General features: G+C 49.3%; 1 protein-coding gene across 2 annotated transcripts in view; it reads left to right on the plus strand.

Annotated features, from left to right (window-relative positions):
• The window catches only part of LOC121466073 (thrombospondin type-1 domain-containing protein 4), a 182,728-nt gene that overhangs the window by 152,606 nt on the left and 7,594 nt on the right, over positions 1–22,528 (plus strand). Inside the window, exons 5-11 of one of the 2 annotated variants that reach the window (XM_041679589.1) lie at positions 479–760; positions 10,088–10,217; positions 11,451–11,655; positions 12,124–12,297; positions 14,634–14,807; positions 18,673–18,852; positions 20,518–20,662. In XM_041679589.1, coding sequence (XP_041535523.1) covers positions 479–760; positions 10,088–10,217; positions 11,451–11,655; positions 12,124–12,297; positions 14,634–14,807; positions 18,673–18,852; positions 20,518–20,662 — 1,290 coding nt within the window. Of the gene's footprint in view, positions 1–478; positions 761–10,087; positions 10,218–11,450; positions 11,656–12,123; positions 12,298–14,633; positions 14,808–15,428; positions 15,563–18,672; positions 18,853–20,517; positions 20,663–22,528 lie in introns of those variants that run through there. The other variant, XM_041679590.1, reaches the window with a different exon arrangement.

Here is a 22,528-nt window from a genome sequence, read left to right on the forward strand (position 1 = left end):
TCTGCCCTGCCCTTTTCTGTTCAAATACAGTCTGTCTACAGATAATTTGAGCATTTATCTACATATCAAATATCATTGTTTTTAATTAGTCAGCTAAACCCAGCCAGAAAGGCTATACACATGTACACACATATAATAATGCAGCAGGCTTAAGGAAAGGCTCTGGATCTAGGATGGGCTAAAGCACCACCAGGACACCCCCACCGTCTCTCTGCCCTCACTCCACTGAGGCGCTCATAGGAGGAGAGATTGAAAGGATGAGATTGGCAGCCGACCCCCAATCTCACCCCAGATGTGGTCTGCTCCAAGGACATTGTGTGGTGCCTGTCCGGGTCCTTGGTGGTCGGACAATACAAAGCCTCGGGCCCTGCCTGGGCTTTCAGATGTGTGTGTCTGAAATGGCCCTCTCCATCGTTCCCTCGCCTTTTCAACTCCATGTCCTAAGGAAGCTCATCCCTGTACTGTCTGCCTCTCCCAGGAGAACCGTTCAATGGGCAGTTGGAAGCAGAAGACAGACGCCTGGAGGACAGAGACAACCGGGACAAGAACCAGGAGAAGGAAGACTCACATGCCGAGGCCCCTGAGGTACTGACTTCGGCATCCTCGCACACGCAGACTTTCTCCGTCAGGCATCCTGACAGATTCCCTGCCCACCGACCGGACAACTTGGTGCCACCAGCACCGCAGCCCCCCAGGAGAAGCCGGGACCACAACTGGAAGCAGCTGGGGACAACAGAATGCTCCGCCACCTGTGGGAAGGGTAAGCCTGGGCGGAAAACCCAAGTAAGGAAGGTAAGGGAGGGCCCAGCCAATGGGGGAACCCCTCAGCACATAAACCACCTGCGAGATGGCTTGCGCATCTATCTGCTTACGGTGTTAGAGGTTCCCAAGATGAGCCGCAGGCCCATACAAATTCGGGAAATCTGTGCTCACACCCTGTTGGTCATAGTGAAGGAACACAGATTTGAGCAAGTAGAAACGTGGGCCAACTCCAGGAGAGACCAGCCTTCAGGTGACCCCTTCCAGCAGAGCCACCCAGAATCCCCCAGCAATGGCATGTGACAGTCGGTGTGGAATACTGCCTGCCGGGGATGTTCACCCACGCTTTGGTGCGCAGGTGCTTCCAAGCATTCCACAGGCCTCACTCTAGCACCCCAGAGGCCACGCTGACCCAGTAGACCGGGGCATCGAGCACACAGAAACATTCACCATCACACCAGGGCCTTCATGGTTATGATGCATAGAAAACACCCAGGCAATGAAGGAGACACACACCCCCTCCCCGCACAGTGGGGACTTTCTCCTGGACCCCAGATTAGGCACAAACCACACCCCAACACCTGTTTTCACAGAGATCCTTTATTAAGCAAGGAAGAGAAGTTAACATGGCTGCTTTCTGACTCAGGCAGAGAAATAGCAGCAAAGACCTTGCAGGTGTGATTTTTAAGAGGAGAGAAAGGGAAGGTGTGTGTTAGAATGGGCTAGGATGCAGTGGTATATTTTAATTGGGCATGTTAATTAGGTGAACCAAAGGGGGCTATGATTGCTGGACTTTGGTAGTCAGCCTCAGGAGACAAAAGTAGCCAAATAAGGAATAGACATTGGGGGTTAGCTTTAGGAATGTAATGTAAGGGTTTTCAGCAAGGCAGAGGGAATGGGGGAGAAAGGCTAATGTCCCTCCAGGCAGAGTGTTGCCATGCTCCAAGGTTGTGTCCTGAAAGCTACTCAACAAAGACAGGCAGTTAAAAACAAAACAACAACAACAACAACAAAATCCATAGCATTTGAGCAACACGGACCTGCTGAGCTGAGCTTTCCCTGTGCTGGGAAGCACAATCAGAGAACATACCCATATACTTTGGGGCCTGAAAGTTGATAAATCAACTTTATAGGTGGCTTATGTGAGTGCCATCCTCAAATCTAAAGATTTCAGGGGGAAATAACATATCTGGGGGGGCTTAGATTTCCCTCATCAGCTTTCATCTTCATCTTCTCCTTTCGTATTTTCCTGATAAAAAATTGAATTTCAAGTTCATTCAGTGACCTAACCCAGTCAGCTAGGACCACCAAGGAAAACCCCTAGCCTAACAATGCCATGTTTATTACCTGTTATAAGAAGGGAGCCCACATACTGCAAGAAGCAATGTAGCCTCTCTCCAAGCTAAAGGGAGATAGGACTATAGGGCTGAGGAGAAAGGCGGAGTTTCAGTGACTAGGCTCAAAGCAGAACACAGCTGCAGTTTTATACAAAGGGTGACGTGTGAAGGGGTCCACATCACGTCTAGACTGTAACACGATGTAGGGTCCTTCCCGCGGGGAATCCAGTCAGGATAGATGGGAAATCCCTGTGTGGCTGTCGGGCTCCTGGGACTGGAAACTGACTCTGACTCTTTCGAGGAGACCTGAGATCCCCCTTGCAGGAAACACCCATGTTATAGTGTTGTGCCCAGGTCACGGAGACCCCAAGAAGACCACCAGAGACACAGACTCACCGAAATGCAAAACTAAGGTTTAATCATGCGGTACAAACTGTGGTAGGCACCTTGTCTCGCAGCGGGGGCTGGGGAGGTGCCCCACCGTTCTTAGTCAGGGTTTAAAATGCAAAACCCCACAAATCTACAGTCATGGCCATAAGGGGTACGGTGACTCTCTGATTGGCTCCAGTCTAGGGGACTTTGCTGATATCCACCTTGAGCATCTGGGCTGCAGTCTAGGGGATTTCCCGCTTCACGGATATCTACCTTGGGGCCCAGCACAAAATGGAGTTGGCTTTGTCCCTTCAATAGGATCACCCATGTTCTACATAATTATGGGCTGCTCCCTATACAGGATGAGGGCATCTTACTCTGTTGTCTCCCTGAAATAGTTGTTCTCTGAGAGGACGATACTACAGAAACAAAGACTTTGTGTCCGGCCTTCCCCCACCCCCAGAGTTTTCTAAAACCTGAAAGACTGTGTGATTCACCCCGGACATTAATTTGGCAGTTTGTTGTTGTTGTTTTTTTCTCTCAAGAGACTTGAATCTGGGCTGGGAAGATGGTTCCACATGAAGACCTGAGTTCAAATCCTAATAGCCAAGTAAAGTTGGCTATGTAGCATGAGTATAATCCACCTCAGCACCCCTCAGTTCAAGACCAGCCTGGTCTACAAGAGATAGTTCCAGGACAGGCTTCAAAGCTACAGAGAAACCTTGTCTCAAAAAACAAACAAACACAAAAAGTTCCAGAGACTCCCAAACTAGCTAGCCTGGCCTACACAGCAGAAAACAACAAAGAAAGCCTGTCTGAAACAAGGTAGAACAATACCCCAGGTTATCCCCTGACGTTCGTACGTGTGAATACACACATACACACACACATACACAGAGAGAGAGAGAGAGAGAGAGAGAGTTGTGGAGCCGAGGGTATGAGCTTTGCAAGTCTGGTAATTAGCACACGTGCACACATAAAGATACACAAACACATACATACACACAAACAAACACAGAAAGCTTCGACAGCTGCTTCTGTCTTTTTCATAGGAGCACTGGCCTAGTGACTTTGGGGACTAGGATTTAGGTCTTTGGTTCCTTGTGGGTGCACAGGGGGTAGGGTAGGGGCAGGAGTTCTTCATGCTCAAAGCCTCGATGGTTTCACAGTGATTCCACCTGCTGACTGGAGAAGTAATGTATGAGCTCTCACTGCACACGTTGTGTTGTGCTCAGACCACATGACCAGAGAGTGCAGCCTGAAGACAGACTGAGCTGGCTTCTGTTTTAGGTTTGTGAGGGGAAATGAGACACCTGTAGACTGTGTCTTAACAGAGTCAGAGAGCTAGAGATAATTCTGCCAAAAGGCCAAAATCATTTTAATAAGATTTTGTCCAAGGCATTATAAGGATAAGCATGGTGTCTCAGCATTGACAAAGGAACCTGAGACCCAAATGGACTATTTTCCAACTTTTCTCCCACTTATGAATTGTTGCGGTGCCCAGATAGCTCAGATGAAAACTGTCCCTGTGTGATTTGCAATCCAGAATGACGTGTGTGTCACCCTGTCCAGGGACTACACAATATTGATTTGTGAGTGTTGTTAGCAAGAACAGAGTGTGTAACCCTGCCACTGTTCCCTGGGTGGGTGCTCCTGGCCCATCGAGGTGGTCATTCCCTCTCTGTTCTGTAATAGACAGGATGGAGGAACCTCCTGTGGCCAGGGACTGCAAGTGACCAAAGGTAGCTATGAATGCAGCCGGACACCAAAGTTGTAAATTTACTTAAAATAAAACAAAAAGAAAATTTTTGTGAACTTGATTGTGAGGCTCTTGAGCAGGAACTTTGTAGATGGCAATGCTGTGACAGAGTAGCAGAAGGTTGGAGATGCGGACTGAAGGGAGCGAGGGAGACGCTCACCAGCCCCTGCTGATTGTCACGTGGGAGAAGAAGAGAAAGTCCATGTCCACTTATGCTTTTTCTTCAAGGCTCCTCTTCACAATCTCTCTGGCTTCAGAGCCACGGGAGGGACACACCTGGAACGCTGTGTTCCCACAGGAGTGATGGCAGGAGACATGCAGGCCATGGCAGTGCAATGCCAGTGCACAAAGCATGGAGCTAAACTCAGTCCTCAGCACCAATGACGAGTGTGCTGGCCCTGTGTCCTCCTCTGCTACCAAACCCAAGCCCCTGCCCTTGAGAGAGCATCATCTGCTCCTCTCAGCCCCCTCCCAGAGCCCCCCATCCTCCCTGGTGAAGTGGACCACACCTGGGCTTCTCACATGTCCAGCTACCATTTCTGCAGCATCCTACCACCCAAGACTTCCCTCTCTCAGGATGGTACCCAGGAGTGGCCCTTGATCACTGTGGCCTTCAGCCACAATGCCCAGACCTCTGCCTGTCTCCTGGCTTGGCTCTGTTAGTTCTTGTATTTCCAAGTCTGGAGTTACTCAATTATTTTCTTGATGCTTCTTTTGCCTAACTCTCAAGTTATTTGTGTCTCACAGACCTCAACACTGCTCCCCAAGTTCTGCTTCCTCTTCCAGTAAATCATACTTCTGTTTTGATCAGTATGCCCGTGCACAAGCAAGGACAACCAATCTTGGGTCCATCCTGCCACCCAGCCAGCACCTACCCCACCCCACTGCCCCTGTTTGTTAGCAATCGGAGGAATCACTGCAGCTCAGTCTTGAACAATAGGACTCCAGATGACATGCCAAGTAACATGCATCCCTTTCTGCAGATACTAAAGCTAACCCAAAGAAAGAAACATTGCAGTCACCAGAAGCAAGAGTTATAAAGCTGATATTTTCTCAGTGCCGGAGAGACAAAGAGCCTCTGATTTCATTTATTTGGTACCTTTCCATGGAGCTGGACCATGGACAATGGGCAATGCATATAAAAGCGGTCAAATGGGAGGGAAGCAAGCGGTGGCCATCTGCCAGACAACCCCAAGCAAGATCCATCTTTCCAGGCACAAGAGCATTCCTACAGTATCTTGTATCGTTTGGGCTGAATGTCTTAGGTTTCCCCTCTATGAGTGCCAAGCAGTTGGGGTGCCTCACCTCTGCTTTTCAATCCACAGAGCTGTAAGTGGAAAAGTTATAGCCGCACAGTCTGGAGGGAAAGGAACCGACAAGCTAAAACCTTTACTTAATCCCCTAAGAGCTGATTTCAAATGTGCAGGCTGTGGACCGAGTCTTACTCAACTTTGTGATTTAGCACAGTGTGCTTAATGTGGATTTAATTTAATTTTTAAAAAAGTCTCCTAGGGCTAGAGAGATGGCTCGGCAGTTAAGAACACTCTTCTTTCTGGGGCTCCAAGTTCAATTTCCAGCATCCACATGGCTGCTGACAACTGTCAGCAGCTCCAGTTCCAGGGGATCTGACACTGTCTTCTGGCCTCTGTGGCCACTGCACAAATGTGGTGCATAGATAGACGTGCAGCCAAAATACCCATGTAAATCAAAATTTTAAAATAAAATATATACCATATAATGGATGTAGGCATGTTGCTGGAAAACACTTAATACCAAAAAAGGCTTTGTTTGCTATTAATTTTACAGTCTCAACTGCTTTGAACTCAGCTGATACTTGGACTTAATTGGAACATTTTGAATAGCGATCTTGAGTTATTAAGTACATCTTTACTGCCACAGTAATTTCGACAATCATTATCTCAGATTCAAAACTCTCCTACAAATGGCCATGTTTCTTATACAAACTACCCTCTGGCTCAAGGTGTCACACAAGGTCATCTTGAAGGAGCCTTGGTCACATCCGTGACTGATGACATTGAGGTACTTACGTTAAAATGTTGTGGCCGGGCATTCAGCCATCTCTTACTCACAGTCATTGAGCAGCCCTGTGTGTGTGCATGCTCTGCCGGTCCTTACGAAGGGATGACAGAGAGTGGCCTCTCCTTGTGGGCATAAGTATCTAGGAGGCAGCTTGATGGTTTGTCGCTTTGGAGGTGACACTGAGAACAGAAGTAAGTTGTCCTCGAGTCTAGCACCTATTAGCAGTGGGTTTTTAACTGGCATTATAGAGTACCAGGCATGGATTCCCTATATGGAGCAGGTGATAATAGGGGCGGGAGGAGCGAGAGTGGAGGTAGTCAGAATGCTCTATGTGTGCATATAAAATGTTCAAAGAACAAATTAAAATAAGATGTTTTAAAAGACACTATAGAAGAAAAAAGTCAGCCTTCGTGGTGCAATTAAAATTATAGTGAGTTACAGTTCTTTAAAAATATCTGACCAGTTAGAGGCACAAATAGGCATAGTTTTTAACTGAATTAGAGTTGTTATGTTAGCTTAGATTGTAAATGATTAACGTTGTATGTTAGCCTAGTTTGTAGGGCCAACAGTTACTCCCACTTCATAATGGCACCAGCAATACTCAAATTCTGCCAGCAGGTGGCAGAAGAGAAAGACAAAATTGAATTAAGACACAGAAATTGACCATAACTGGCTTTTTATAGAAAATGGTTAGTCCTTATTAAGGTAATGAAACTACTCAAAACAAAAACATAAAGCAGTTACTAGTTTTCCAAAAAAAAAAAGTACTAAAAGCTTAGGTCTCTGTTAGGCACTGGGGTTACGGAGGTGAACCAGGGCTGCGCTAAGAAGCAGGGCCTCCTGGGAAGTAGACAGATGCTGAGAAGACCAAGACCCTGGATCAAGAAACTGAGAGGATTGCATGAAATGTGTTTCAAATCAGGAAGGCAGCTTCTCTTCTGTAATGCTCGCATCTCCTCTGCTTCAACCTCTTGGATGCTTATACTCCTAGCTGGCAGGCGAATTCATGCAACACTAATCCAGGGGACAGCCCCCTTCCCTTGCACGTGCGCACAGACACACCCAGGTGCAGCATTTGCCCTCTGACACCTGTGTTTCTGTCTGTGCCCATTGACTAGTGAGCTCTTTTACTGTCTCTGTGGGTGCATGTGTGTACACATACATGTATGTCCATGTGCATATGCACATGTACGTGAGTTCATGGGTAACCAGGTGCATATGAGTGCGTATGTGTGTGGATATCAGAGGACAACCTTGGCTGTCATCCTTCTGGAAGGCCGTCCTTGTTTTTGATAGAAGACCTCTTGTTGGGACCTGGGGCTCACTAATTAGGCTAGGTGTTTGGTCATCCAGCTCCAGGAATCCACCTGTCTCCACCTCCCCAACACTAGGATTCTAAGCATGTACCTCTATGTCTGGCTTTCTGATAGTCACTGGGTAATCTAACATGGGTCCTTGTACAAGGGCTTAATTTTTTTTTAATTTTTTTACAAGGGCTTAATTGCCTGAGCCACTTTCCCAAACACATCTCATATAACTTGAACAACTATAAACATTTTTTAGCTTCCTTTTATAAATAGATTGTAAGCTCCTTGTGAACAAAAAATCCCCCCCGTGTGTGTGTGTATGTGTGTCCTTTGCACACTCAACAGCCCCCAGCAGAGCCTTGTGGGTATGCCTATATAAGCAACAAGATGAAGGGATATGGGACTTGAACTCGCTAGTCCTGTACCCTCCCTTCATCAGAATCCAAATGCCTATGCATCTTCACCATGGGCTAGCATCCCAGGGTGTGAGCTGGCCTCCAGCATCTTCACCACGGGCTAGCATCCCGGGTGTGAGCTGGCCTTGGGCATCTTCACCACGGGCTAGCATCCCGGGTGTGAGCTGGCCTCCAGCATCTTCACCACGGGCTAGCATCCCGGGTGTGAGCTGGCCTTGGGCATCTTCACCGTGGGCTAGCATCCCGGGTGTGAGCTGGCCTTGGGCATCTTCACCGTGGGCTAGCATCCCGGGTGTGAGCTGGCCTTGGGCATCTTCACCATGACCTAGCATCCCGGGTGTGAGCTGGCCTCCAGCATCTTCACCATGACCTAGCATCCCAGGTGTGAGCTGGCCTCCAGCATCTTCACCATGGGCTAGCATCCCGGGTGTGAGCTGGCCTCCAGCATCTTCACCATGACCTAGCATCCCGGGTGTGAGCTGGCCTCCAGCATCTTCACCATGGGCTAGCATCCCGGGTGTGAGCTGGCCTTGGGTGTCTTCACCGTGGGCTAGCATCCCGGGTGTGAGCTGGCCTCCAGCATCTTCACCATGGGCTAGCATCCCGGGTGTGAGCTGGCCTCCAGCATCTTCACCATGGGCTAGCATCCTGGGTGTGAGCTGGCCTTGGGCATCTTCACCGTGGGCTAGCATCCCAGGTGTGAGCTGGCCTCCAGCATCTTCACCACGGGCTAGCATCCGGGTGTGAGCTGGCCTCCAGCATCTTCACCATGGGCTAGCATCCCGGGTGTGAGCTGGCCTCCAGCATCTTCACCGTGGGCTAGCATCCCGGGTGTGAGCTGGCCTCCAGTATCTTCACCATGACCTAGCATCCCGGGTGTGAGCTGGCCTCCAGCATCTTCACCATGGGCTAGCATCCCGGGTGTGAGCTGGCCTCCAGCATCTTCACCACGGGCTAGCATCCCAGGGTGTGAGCTGGCCTTGGGCATCTTCACCATGGGCTAGCATCCCGGGTGTGAGCTGGCCTCCAGCATCTTCACCATGACCTAGCATCCCAGGTGTGAGCTGGCCTTGGGCATCTTCACCACAGGCTGGCATCCCAGGGTGTGAGCTGGCCTCCAGCATCTTCATCATGACCTAGCATCCCAGGTGTGAGCTGGCCTCCAGCATCTTCACCACGGGCTAGCATCCCGGGTGTGAGCTGGCCTCCAGCATCTTCACCATGACCTAGCATCCCAGGTGTGAGCTGGCCTCCAGCATCTTCACCATGGGCTAGCATCCCGGGTGTGAGCTGGCCTTGGGCGTCTTCACCGTGGGCTAGCATCCCGGGTGTGAGCTGGCCTCCAGCATCTTCACCATGACCTAGCATCCCGGGTGTGAGCTGGCCTCCAGCATCTTCACCACGGGCTAGCATCCCAGGGTGTGAGCTGGCCTTGGGCATCTTCCCCATGGGCTAGCATCCCGGGTGTGAGCTGGCCTCTAGCATCTTCATCACGGGCTACCATCCCAGGGTGTGAGCTGGCCTTGGGCATCTTTATCACGGGCTAGCGTCCCAGGGTGTGAACTGGCCTCCAGCATCTTCATCACGGGCTAGCGCCCCAGGGTGTGAGCTGGCCTCCAGCATCTTCACCATGACCTAGCATCCCGGGTGTGAGCTGGCCTCCAGCATCTTCACCATGACCTAGCATCCCGGGTGTGAGCTGGCCTCCAGCATCTTCACCACGGGCTAGCATCCCAGGGTGTGAGCTGGCCTTGGGCATCTTCACCATGGGCTAGCATCCCGGGTGTGAGCTGGCCTCTAGCATCTTCATCACGGGCTACCATCCCAGGGTGTGAGCTGGCCTCCAGCATCTTCACCTCAGGCTACCATCCCAGGGTGTGAGCTGGCCTCCAGCATCTTCACCACAGGCTACCATCCCAGGGTGTGAGCTGGCCTTGGGCATCTTTATCACGGGCTAGCGTCCCAGGGTGTGAGCTGGCCTCCAGCATCTTCACCACAGGCTAGCATCCCAGGGTGTGAGCTGACCTCCAGCATCTTCATTGTGGGCTACCATCCCAGGGTGTGAGCTGGCCTTCAGCGTCTTCCTTCTCTTTACAGGATCACAGTACCCGATCTTCCGCTGTGTGCACAGAAACACACATGAGGAGGTTCCCGAGAGCTACTGCGACTCCAGCATGAAGCCAACCCCGGAGGAGGAACCCTGCAACCTCTTCCCCTGCCCAGCCTTGTAAGAGCCCTCTCTGGCTAGGTCACCTTTCCTCGGGTCACTTCAGGTTGCTGGGTATAAAATCTCAGTAGCAGATACAGTTGAGTTTTTAACCCGTGTCAGGAACTGTGTCCAGGATCCAGACCATTTAGTGGGCCTGCCCGTGTTTCTGGAAGAACTGGGGAGTTGGTGGTCTGTAGCAGGCATCAGGCTTAGCCAGGAATCCCATCAGGAAAACAAGGGAGGCCGTAGGAATGAGAACCCAGTGAGGCAGCTCGTAAGTGAGCTGCGTATACAGACAGATAGGACCAGATCTGCCCGGAAGAGTCAGGAAGTGTGCTGGAAGAGGTTGGCGACAGGCTATTGAGTGATAAATAGACTGTCTTAGATGGATTGGGACAGGTCCCAAAAGGTCAAAGTTTGATCTTTGGAGTAAAGAAAAATATAATTTTTACCCAGATATGTGCTAAACACTTGATTGTCACTCATTCAGTAACTGTCAAGATTAGGGCATGGAAGCTAGCTGTGGTGGCGCACGCCTTTAATCCCAGCACTTGGGAGGCAGAGGCAGGTGGATCTCTGTGAGTTCAAGGCCAGCCTGATCTGCAGAGCTAGTTCCAGGACAACTAAGGCTACACAGAGAAACCCTGTCAAAAGAAAGATGAGGAGGAGGAGGAGGAGGAGGAGGAGGAGGAGGAGGAGGAGGAGGAGGAAAGAAGGAGAAGGAGAAGAAAGAAATTAGGACATGGAAATAGTGGACATCAGAGAATGCCTAGGTGACATCTTTTAGCTCCCAGGAGGGTTAGTGTTATAGGGAAATTAAGCCAATCTGGGGGTCATTGGGAGAGTCTGCTTTGATCACCAAATAGAAATCGTCTGTACCCTCTCACTCTTTCTATAACTGTGTACAGAATCTGGGCAATCTAGTCACAGTAATAGCGTGTCCTACAGGCTCCCCTACAGTCACATGACCTTTAGGCCCTGCTCTGGGGAGTGGTCCCGGTGATTTTTGCTCTGTATTCCTGTTAACCAATCTTCTCCCCTCCCCCCATCCCGTGAGCCAGCTGGGACATCGGGGAGTGGTCCCGGTGATTTTTGCTCTGTATTCCTGTTAACCAATCTTCTCCCGTCCCCCCTCCCCCCTCCCGTGAGCCAGCTGGGACATCGGGGAGTGGTCCCGGTGATTTTTGCTCTGTATTCCTGTTAACCAATCTTCTCCCCTCCCCCCTCCCCCCTCCCCCCCCCGTGAGCCAGCTGGGACATCGGGGAGTGGTCTGAGTGCAGCAAAACGTGCGGCCTGGGCATGCAGCACCGCCAGGTTCTGTGCCGCCAGGTGTATGCCAACCGCAGCCTGACAGTGCAGCCCTACCGCTGCCAGCACCTGGAGAAGCCTGAGACCACCAGCACCTGCCAGCTCAAGATCTGCAGCGAGTGGCAGATTCGGACCGACTGGACCTCGGTATGGGACCTCCCTCCCTCCGATACCCACTGCCACTCTCCGGCCTCCCCCGCTAGGACCCGTGATGGGTAGGGTGGGGAGTGTTAGCCGGAAAGCCTGATTGCCGACATATTTCATGCCGACGGCTCAGCAGAGTTCAGGCTGGTGTACCTGGCCTATATCCAGTCTCGCGAGTGAGCCTATGTGAGCCGTGTACTTCCCCGGCCCTGCGCCTCCCATGTATGAAGAGAAGGCTGGCAACCACTAATAGAGCCAGCACCTTGTAGTGTTGTGCATCCCTCCTGGCGATGGAAAGGCTGGGCCCTGAGCAGGCCAGTAAACAAGATGCCACCCAAAAGGTTCTCATAATTTTCCCATGATCATTACCTCCCCGGGGAATTACAGGCTTTGCAGGGGACGCAACAACGGGGTCCTGAGGGTCAGGTGACAAAGAATGAGGACGCGAAACCAAAGCCTGCTGTGTTTTAGTGCTCGGTGCCCTGTGGCGTGGGGCAGCGGACCCGCGACGTGAAGTGCGTGAGCAACATCGGGGATGTGGTGGATGACGAGGAGTGCAACATGAAGCTCCGACCGAATGACATCGAGAACTGTGATGTGGGGCCCTGCGCCAAGAGCTGGTTCCTTACAGAATGGAGTGACAGGGTGAGTGTGCCCCCGGCAGGGATCAGCTATGTCACAGGAACTCCCGGAGCCACTCAGAGGCACGCTGGTCGCTCAGAATCCCAAAGTTGATTCCTCCCCCAGGGAGGTGTCGATAACGTCTAACTTGTCCTCATAGGATTGCATCGGCGAAGCTAGCCCTGGAAAACCCAAGAGTTTGTTGGGCTTTCTAACAGAGCATGGGCAAGGGATTTCCTGCAGGAGGGCAGGAGATGCCAGCACAGCAGCATTGGAGTGCTGCATGGCAGCTTCCCCATAGCTGCATAGATGGACCCATAGCTGCATAGATGGACCCCATGGCTGCATAGATGGACCCCATAGCTGCATAGATGGACCCCATAGATGCATGGATGGACCCCATAGCTGCATAACCCCTTTGGTTACTATCTTAATCACGGTTTTATTGCTGTGAAGAGATACCATGACCACAACAACTCACTGTGTAGACCAGGCTTGCCTCAAATTCAGAGAGATCTCCTGCCTCTACCTCCCAAGTGTTGGGATTAAAAATTTGTCCCACCACGCCCAGCTAGCAAGCACCAGTACCTGCTGAGTCAATCTCTCCAGCGCCCTGGAGTTTTTTATTCTTTACAAGAGATTTTTAAGCACCTTGAGTTGCACAGTCGTGAACTTCAGAATACAAGGCTAGGACAAAAATGTCTCCAGTTACTGTAACAAAGGCTTCTTTTTAACCCAAGGAGCTGATTCATTGTCTCAGATTTCTCACAGTGATTCGAACAGAGCTGAAGTCATAAAGACAATGCATGACCCTGGGGGTGATGCAGCAGGATACTCCCTCTGCCATTAGGTTCTCTGGCTTCAGCCTGTGATTGAACTAACAAACTCTTAGCTAGAACAGTGTTTCTCAGCCTTCCTAATGCTGTGACCCCTTAATACACTTCCTCATGTTGTGGTAGCCCCCCAAACATAAAGTTATTTTTCTTGCTGTTTCATAATTGTAATTTTGCTACTATCATGAATCATAATATAAATATCTGTGTTTTCCATTGGTCTTAGACAACCCCTGTGAAAGGGTCATTCAACCCAAAGGGATCTCAACCCACAGGTTGAGAACTGCTGAACTAGAGAGAGATTTTAATTCGATGTTAATATATTTTGTGGCAAAGGGAACTTCATAGGAAAGAAGTAAGGCTGCAAAAAGGAGCTTGTCTGGAGGGTTTGTGTCCACTCTAACAAGGAGGAAATATACGAAGAAGTTACTAGATGAGAGAAAGGGGGTTGGCCATGGAGGGATGGTGAGGACAGGAGAGTGACAAAGGTGTGAGAAGTGACCAGAGAGAAAGGCTGTTTAATCAATCAGCTGACAGTCAACTCCCCACCTCTGCTGGCAGGAATTCTCTCTTCTCTCCAGAAAGCCTGGCATTAGAGGGATGGATCCCTGGAGTTCGTTGGTCAGCCAGTGTAGCTAAACTGGTGCACTTCGGGTTCAGTGAGCCACCCTGACCCAAAAAATAAAGTGGAAAGCAATTGAGGAAGACACCCACCATGAACTTCCGGTCCCCGTCCACACACACAGACATACAGACCCCCCCCAGAACCATGTTCAAGACGGACACGGTAGCACGCACCTGTAATCTCAGTACTTCCCTGTTGAGCTAGGAGACAGAGACAGAGGAATCCCCAGAGCCTTGTAGGCCAGTCAGCCTGGACTACCCAGAGTGAACAGCAAGATACCCTGCCTCAAAGTAGAATGTGAGGACCAACATGCAAGCACCATGGTACACAGACACACGAACACACAGACACACACACACAATGTATACATATTTATGCATTGTATATACACACAAAATTGTTAAACAGTTTTAGAAACGAAGGAATGGGGTAGGGAAACCATGTGACTTAGGAGGCTGCAGCAAATGTGTGAAAGGGGCAAGCAAGGATGATTGACAGAGGAAAGGGCATCTGAGCCCAGCCCTCAAGGATTCTGGTGTTTCCTGGTGAAGGGAAGGGCTTCCAGGAAGAAAGAGCCATGTGCAAGGGCTCTCATGTGACCAGGGAACTGCTGCCACGCTGACTCTGTCCAGAATAGGGCATCGGCTAAAATACTGGAACCTAAGTCCAGAAGAATGGACCCATATAACCCAAACAAACTGCTTTTGACCATGAGTAACTGAAACTGTAGAAGGCAGGAGTAATAGATAAGGCAGAGACGTCCTGTTGTGGAAGTGTGTCATTAGTGAGAGAGGTTGACAGCTGTCTCTCGAGTATGAGGGACAGCAAGTCCTTGGCATCATCTGGAAGTATCCGCAGAACCCTCAGGGGTTCCACTCATACGCCCTCCTTCTGTCTCACAGTGCTCAGCCGAGTGTGGGGCTGGCGTGAGGACTCGCACAGTGGTGTGCATGACCAACCACGTCAGCAGCCTGCCTCTGGAAGGCTGCGGGAACAACAGGCCGGCAGAGACTACACCGTGTGACAACGGGCCCTGTGCAGGCAAGGTGGAGTGGTTCTCCGGCAGCTGGAGTCAGGTGAGTGGCCAGAGCTGGGTACATCTTTGTAACCCCAAAGTCAGGCGAGCCACAGATTTGGGTCCATCTGTCCGCCCCTGGCAAGAGACAACATAGCAGAGGGATTAGAAACAGCTTTAAATCTGACTGTGCTAATCGCTGCCGCCGTGACCCGGAAAAGCTGCTGTGTTCTTGGTGCCTTGTTCAGCCAACAGGTGCACCTACTGCGTGCTCACCTAAGCACCTTGTTCAGCCTATAGGTACACCCACAATGTGCTCGCCTAAGCGCCTTGTTCAGCTAACAAGATCCACTGTGCACCTACTGTGTGCTCACTTAAGCACTTGAGCTACATCTGTGAGTAGTCCAGTGCCCGCCATACAGTAGGTGCAGCCAGTGGCCACCACTGCCGCAGGTGGCGTTCGCTGCCACATCGCTACCATGACTGAAGCTGGTTTGTCAGTACTTGACGATGTCAGAAGCTTCCCTTTAAAAGTCTGGAGACTGGGCCCCCGAAAGGTAGCTGGGCAGGGAAAGCTCCTGTTGCACCGGCATGAGGACCTGTGTTCAGACCCCCCAGAAGCATGTGAAAGCCCGACACGGTAGCACTCACCTGCAATCCCAGTACTTCTCTGTTGAGCTAGGAGACGGAGACAGAGGAATCCCCAGAGCCTTGCAAGCAGCCGCCTGGACTACACAGAGCAAACAAGATACCCTGCCTCAAAGTAGAATATGAGGACCAACATGCAAGCTTGGTGTGACCTCCACATATGCACCATGGCCCATGTTTGCCTGCACACGTACACATACATCATACACACTGAGTTTTTTTTTTTTGAGCTGGAAGTGTACATTATAAAGAGCAAATAATAAAGAAACTAAACTAACTTACAGATTGATGAGCTAATTTTCCCTCCCTGTTCCAACACTGACCATGAACCCCTGAGGAGTATAGAGAGCCGCCCCTCTGACTGCCCTGTCACAGCCCGTGCTCCACCCTCCTCTGGCCCCACCCTGGATTTGAGTTCTCAGCCCACTTAGCACCTGGCTCCCGGGGCTGGCTGATTCTCCAAGGCCTTTTTGGCTGGAGGTCATGATTTAAACATTATCCAGACTCTAGCTCCATAGAGAATTTTTTTTTAAGTAGCTTTAAAAACAGACCTTGGTCAAATTGGCTGCCTTTCCCTGTAACTGATACAGGCCCCTTGGAGAGCAAGTTGGCAGCAAAGGGCAGGAGGCAGAAGGTGCCCGTTTGTCTTTCCTCAGTAGTTCCACCGTGGGGGTCAGTGTTAAAGAACTAGGCATCAGCTGGGTGTGGTGGCACGTACCTTTAGTCCTGGCACTCTGAGGCAGAGGCAGGCCGATCTCTGTGGGTTCAAGGACAGCCCGGTTGACATAGTGAGTTCCTGGAGAACCAGGACTACATATTGTCTTATAACAAAGTTTTAAAAAAGCAATTATCCAAAGGAAAAAAAATGCTTCTTCAACAGGAATTCACATGACATTAGGATGTTATCATTTGTCATTACCCAGGAAAATATCACATAACCATAGTAACAACAGGGATGATGAGACCCACCTGTAACCGTAACAACAGTCAAGCAAGGATGGTGAGACCCACCTGTAATCACAACACTCAAGAGTCTAAGGCAGGAAGATAGAGAATTCAAGGCCAGCCTAATCTACACGATACTGTCTCAAAAAAACAAAAAAACAAAAAAAAAAACCAATGGTCATTAGGGTGTTCTAGGTGCACATAATACAGTAGCCAATGAGAGAATATGAAAATGTAAAAAGACTCATCAGTCAAAAGTACTGTTGTTCTTGCCAAGACCTGAGTTCAGTTCCTTGTACATACATGGTGGGTCACAACCATCATTAACTCCAGTTCCAGGATCCGATACCCTCGTCTGGTTCTGTGAGTATCAGGCACTCATGTGGTACACATACATACATGCAGGTAAAACCCACATACACATAAATTAATACATGTATATCTGTGTATATATAGTCACATTCGGTTGGTAGAGAATTTGCCTAACATACATGAAGCCCCGAGGTTCAATCCTCAATACTACACAAAATCAGACATGTTGTGCATATCTGTAATCCCAGGACTTGAGAAGTAGAGGCAGAAGGATAAGAAGTTCAAAATCATCCTTGGCTACATGGGTAGTTCGAAGCCAGCCTGAACTACATAACAGCCTGTCTTGAAATGTGTGTGTGTGTGTGTGTGTGTGTGTGTATGTGTGTGTGTGTACATATATATACACTTTATAATGAATTGTTTTTATGGAGACAACATGGGAAAATGTTTTCTTTGATTTCCTTTAATGTTTTGATTGATAAAATCTGTAAAGTTCAAAAGATTCAGAGAAAATGGGTTGAAGTATTTCCAGTGCTAGTTTCGTGAGCGTCCCTGTCGGATGCCTGTGTAACTGAATTCAGCTCCCGTCTCGTGGGATTCCTGACTTGGTGAGGTTTTCACCTCCCTGAGTCTGTTTCCTTATCTTAAGACACAGAGGACAATGGCACTCTACTTGGGCTGTCAGGAGGGAGCCTACTTTTCCTGTAGCTGTAATAAACACTCTGACCAAAACCAACCTGGGGAGGAGAGGGCTCCTTCCATCCATGCTTCTGGGTCACAGGCCACCATTAAAGGAAGTAGGGCTTGGGCTCAAGCAGTAACTGAAGTAGAAACCGCAGAGGCCGGCTCCTTACTGGCTCCCTCAGGCGCAGTCAGCTACCTTCTTAGTCCAGGGCCATCTGCCTAGAGATAACACCTCCCACAGTGGGCTGGGCCCTCCTGCATCAACTAAACTCAAGAAAACGCCCACGGACCAATCTGATGGAGTTGTGCCAGGTTGACAGTCAAGGTTGGCTGTCACCGAGAGCTTAGGAGTCAGGTCACACAAGGCGTCGCCCATGGCTGGCAGTGGGGAAGCACTTGGTCAAAATTAGATCTCTTCTCTCTGTGCCTATTGCTTTTACCTGGCAGGCGTGCCATGCCTTTGTCCCTAACCATGTGCCAAGAAGCCATGCTTATGGCCCGCATTCGCCCAGCAGACATGGGACAGTAAACTGGATTGGAGCGGGTCTGCCAGCGTGTGTGACCCAAGGTTGTTTCTAAGTCCAGATCCCAACTGATCACCAGCTACAGCACTGCCCCCTGGGAAGACACGCAGTAGTGTAGTGGAAGACAGTGGGTGCTCCAGAGGGTGCCATGAGTGGTGGGACCGCTGTCACCCCTGCAGACACCACCATCACCGCCCCCCAGGTCACCGTCACCCACAGGCAAAAATGGATCTATCCTTGGGCTGTCACTCCATGTCCTTGAGAACCCACTGGGGCCTGGGGCCTAGGTCCTGGCCCATCTTCTCTGACTCTTGCTGCTGCTGTGGTCCCAGAGACAGGGCTGCAGTGCGGGTCAGGTATCAGTTGTACCGAGACGTTGTCCCAGCACTGATACAGACCAATAGCAGTGTCTCCTCCTCATCTCTCTCCATTTTATTTTTTTAGACAAGTTCCCTCTCTAATCCTACAGCTTACTAGCTGACCAGCAAGACTCCAGGATTCTCTGTGTCTCTACCTCCCAACACGCATTAAAGCATTAAAAGTCACACCCGGCCTTTCCATGGGTGCTGGGGATCTGAACTCGTGTCTTCTCACTTGGGCAGCAAACATTTTACCCACTGAACTGTCCCTCCAGCCCCTATATTCCTCATCAGCAATGGACTTTACTAGGTCTGCGCCAACTTCTCTTCTTGTATCCTCTGTCTTGCTCTTTTTCATGTGCCTCGGTGGAAGGATTGAGGACGTCCCTCCAAGAGCGTGGTTTTCTCTCCCTTTGCATGATATGACATCCGTCTGTCTCTGCTTCTTCTCCAGTGTTCCGTTGAGTGTGGCAGTGGGACACAGCAGAGGGAGGTGATCTGTGTTAGGAAGAATGCAGACATCTTTGAAGTGCTAGACCCTTATGAGTGTTCATTCCTGGAGAAGCCTCCAAGCCAGCAGGCCTGCCACCTCAAGCCTTGTGGAGCTAAATGGTTTAGCACAGAATGGAGCATGGTAAGTCACCGTCATCCAGAGATGACTCCAGGCAGGGTCCCGGGCCCAACCCGAGAAGAGATGCTAGATCCCCTGTGGCATCTACTCTAGGAAGTCACAATGAGGGGACCCTGTTCAGTCGGGGATCCCCGAAGCTTGCAGATTTGGGTTTCTACAGAGATGTGTTCATAATGTATGTGATTCTTGAGCTTTGGGGTGTATCTGGCGGTCTTGCTAGAAAAGACCAGTTCTGGACCCCTCCTGGCTAAGAAATGTGTGTGTTTAACAAGCAGGCTGTAGTTTGGGCTGCAGTTTGACAAACATTGCTGCAGAAAATGGTGGTTGAAGGCACTCTAAGAGAATGTTAAATGTACTACATTGTAAGCTAGCCCAGCAGCAAGGCCTGCAACTGGCTGGAGACAGGAGGATCCCTGGGACTCACAGTCAGCCATGCTAGCTGAACAATGAGCTTCTGACTCAGTAGAGATCCTGTCTCAAAAGTAAAGTGGAGAGCTAGGCACAGTGGTGGCGCGCGCCTTTGATCCCAGCACTTGGGAGGCAGAGGTGGGCAGAGTTCAAGGACAGCCTGGTCTATATAGTGAGTTCCAGACCAGCCAAGGCTGCACAGTGAAACCCTGTCTTAAAGAAAATTTGTTGTAATTTTTAAAAGTTAAAAATAAGCAAGCATAAGACAATGGAAGGGGGACGTAAGGGTTTAGATTTAGAATCATAAAAATATCAGTTAACTTCCAAGTATGACTGAGATGTGGATCCTGCGATTTTTATTATTGTTATATTTAAATTTTTGCTTATTTTAATCTCATGTATCTGAGTGTTTTGCCTCCATGTATGTCTGTGCACCACCTGTATGTAGCACCCACAGCAGAGGCCATCAGATCTCCTGGGACCAGAGTTACCAGTGTTTGTGAGCTGCCATGTGGGTGCTGGGAATTGAACCCAGGTCCTCTGGAAGAGCAGCCAGTGCTCTTAACCTCTGAGCTATCTCTCCAGCCTCCTGTTTTGTTTGGTTTTTTTAAATAATGCTTTTTATTTCTCATCTGAAAATGTCCTACACTTACACACTGATTCATATCTATTCTATCCATTTTCTACTTCCCTCCAATGTGATCCTTTTTTTTTTTTTTTAGTTTTATGAGACAGGGTTTCTCTGTAGCTTTGGACCCTGTCCTGTCACTCACTCTGTAGACCAAACTGGCCTCAAACTCACAGAGATCCGCCTGCCTCTGCCCCCCAAGTGCTGGAATAAAGGCATGTGCCACCACCGCCCAGCCGAAAATCTGTTTTTAAAATAGATAAAATTCATCAAAATTTTTTAAAATGGGACTAGAATCACTAAATATATAAATTTGAAAATAATAAGATGCATCTATGGGACGTGTTCCAGGCTCCTTTTTTGGAGCCATAAATTAGAATATTATGGACGTTGTGACAGGAGTCCAGAATTCCCTCGGAACACCTCAAGGAGTGGGGGTGGGAGGGAGACAGACAGGACAAGGAGTCCTACCTGCTGGGTCCTGGAACTGGTCAGCAGGCTTGCAGGGGTGTATTTTAGTGCTCAATTTCCCTTTTTGGAGATCTTTGCATTTCCCCCTGATATTCCACTCTGGCGTGACGATTCAACAGCCTGCTGAGAAGACTGATATTGTCTCTCTTTTTGCCACACAGTGCTCCAAGAGTTGTCAGGGTGGATTCCGGGTCCGGGAAGTGCGGTGTCTGTCGGATGACATGACCCCCGGTAGCCTCTGCGACCCCCAGTTGAAACCAGAAGAGAGAGAATCCTGTAACCCTCAGGACTGTGTCCCTGAAGTTGGTGAGTTTGGGGTTCCCATCTGGGAAAAAAGAGAAAGAGGCCCCCTCTAGCTCTATCAAGTTATTCAGTGTAAAAATGGCTTGGCCAGTTCTTTCTGTGACCTTGCGCACAGCCATGGCGGAGGTCCTGGGGTGCTTGGGATATTATAATTTCACACTATAACCCACTGGGATTTCCTCGGAGTTTCATAATGAGAGCTCTTGGCCTTGACATTTTAGCAGCTTTATCTTTTGCAGAGTCATTTTGAGACACATCAGAGGTCATCAAAGTTTTGTTTATATACTCCATTTTGTTAATCTTATAATTTCCTTTTCTCCCCCATTATTGGGTTTTATATTGGAAGTGATATACACCTGCCCCCTTGGAAAGATACCATAGCTAAATCTAGAAGACCAAACCAGAGTGGTTTTTGAAGAAAAATCACAGCTGGGACTCAGTGTCAGAAAGCTTGCCTGCCACACATAAAGCCCTGGGCTCGATCCCAGAACCACAGAAACCAGGTGTGGTGGCAAGTGCCTGTGGTCCAGCCCTCCAGGGTAGAGGCAGGAGAATCAGAATATCAGGATCATCACCTCCTGCTACCAAGTTCAAGGCACACATAAAACCCTGTTTCAGAAACAAAACCCCCCAGCAGGACCTCGTTGCACAACAGTAGCACGTCTGACTCCAGAAACAAAACTCCTCTCACATCTTGTCAGTGAGAGACCTTTGACATGCATGTTCTGACTGAGATTTGGGCTACATACATGTCCTGGCTGAGACACGGGCTACATACACAGACTGGTTATGGCAGCCATGCCTTGCCTTGAAACCTACACAGTCCATTCCAAGGCCGTATTCACCATCTTTAATTACCCATGTGTGTGTTCCTGAGACAACTTTCCTTTTTGATGTTGTATTTTGTAAAAAGCAATGCAAGGAACATTGATGATCCGAATTTAAATCACTTCAAGTATGTGGTGTTGCCAAGGCAAACAGATAAATAGCTTGGGTACATGACCCAGCCATGGATGTATCCAGATTTCTTCTGAGCCCTCCTGCCTGCAGTCCTCTCTACTGATCATAACTCACTTTCCTAAGATGAGCTTCAAGTGTTTTCCCACATCTCGCCTTCCATTTTTCTGTATTTACTTTAAGGCAGAGCCTCTCTGGCCTGTGCCTGGCTGTGTAGGCTAGGCTGGCCATCCAGTAGACTTCCGAGATCCACATGTCTCATCCTCCCGACATCAGGATTACAGGCATGCACTACATGCCCAGTTCTTCCATGTGGGGTCTGGGTATTAAACCCAGGTCCTCAGGCTTGCCCAGTAACCACCAGCTCCTCAGCACTCAAGTGATGGTAATCAAAATCCATACAGGATTTTTTTAATTAGATATATCGAATATGGGTTGGATATATCAAATTATTTATAAGGATGTCAAATTGTTTATATCGAATAAGAGCAAAGGATAGCCAGGGCAATTTTGAGGATGAATGGTGTTGGGATACTTACCCTGCCACAAGTCAAGGCATGTTGGCACAGGGAGAGAAGAATAAGCTAAAAATATAAAATAGAAGTCCCCAGATGAACCAAAGACGCTTGCTATGTGATAGGGTCAGCCTATGAGTCTGGGAAAAGGATGCACCGTTTAACAAATGGTAATGAAACAGTTCGTATGTTCTCATGTATACGGAGAAACAGTCAAAGTGAATCCCTGCCTCTCAACACACACACACACACACACACACACACACACAATCGCTACCATCACCATCACCGGTTCCTAGTGAGCTAGATAAACAAATGTAATCAAAAAAATTAAGCTTTAAAAACGACTTTGAAGAAAGACAAATTTCTTTTGGAGGAGGGAAAATTTTCTTAAGCA

The sequence above is a fragment of the Microtus oregoni genome, unplaced genomic scaffold, assembly GCF_018167655.1.
Source record: "Microtus oregoni isolate MIOR12 unplaced genomic scaffold, Mior012 000032F_ref0000030, whole genome shotgun sequence".
Lineage (NCBI taxonomy): Eukaryota > Metazoa > Chordata > Mammalia > Rodentia > Cricetidae > Microtus > Microtus oregoni.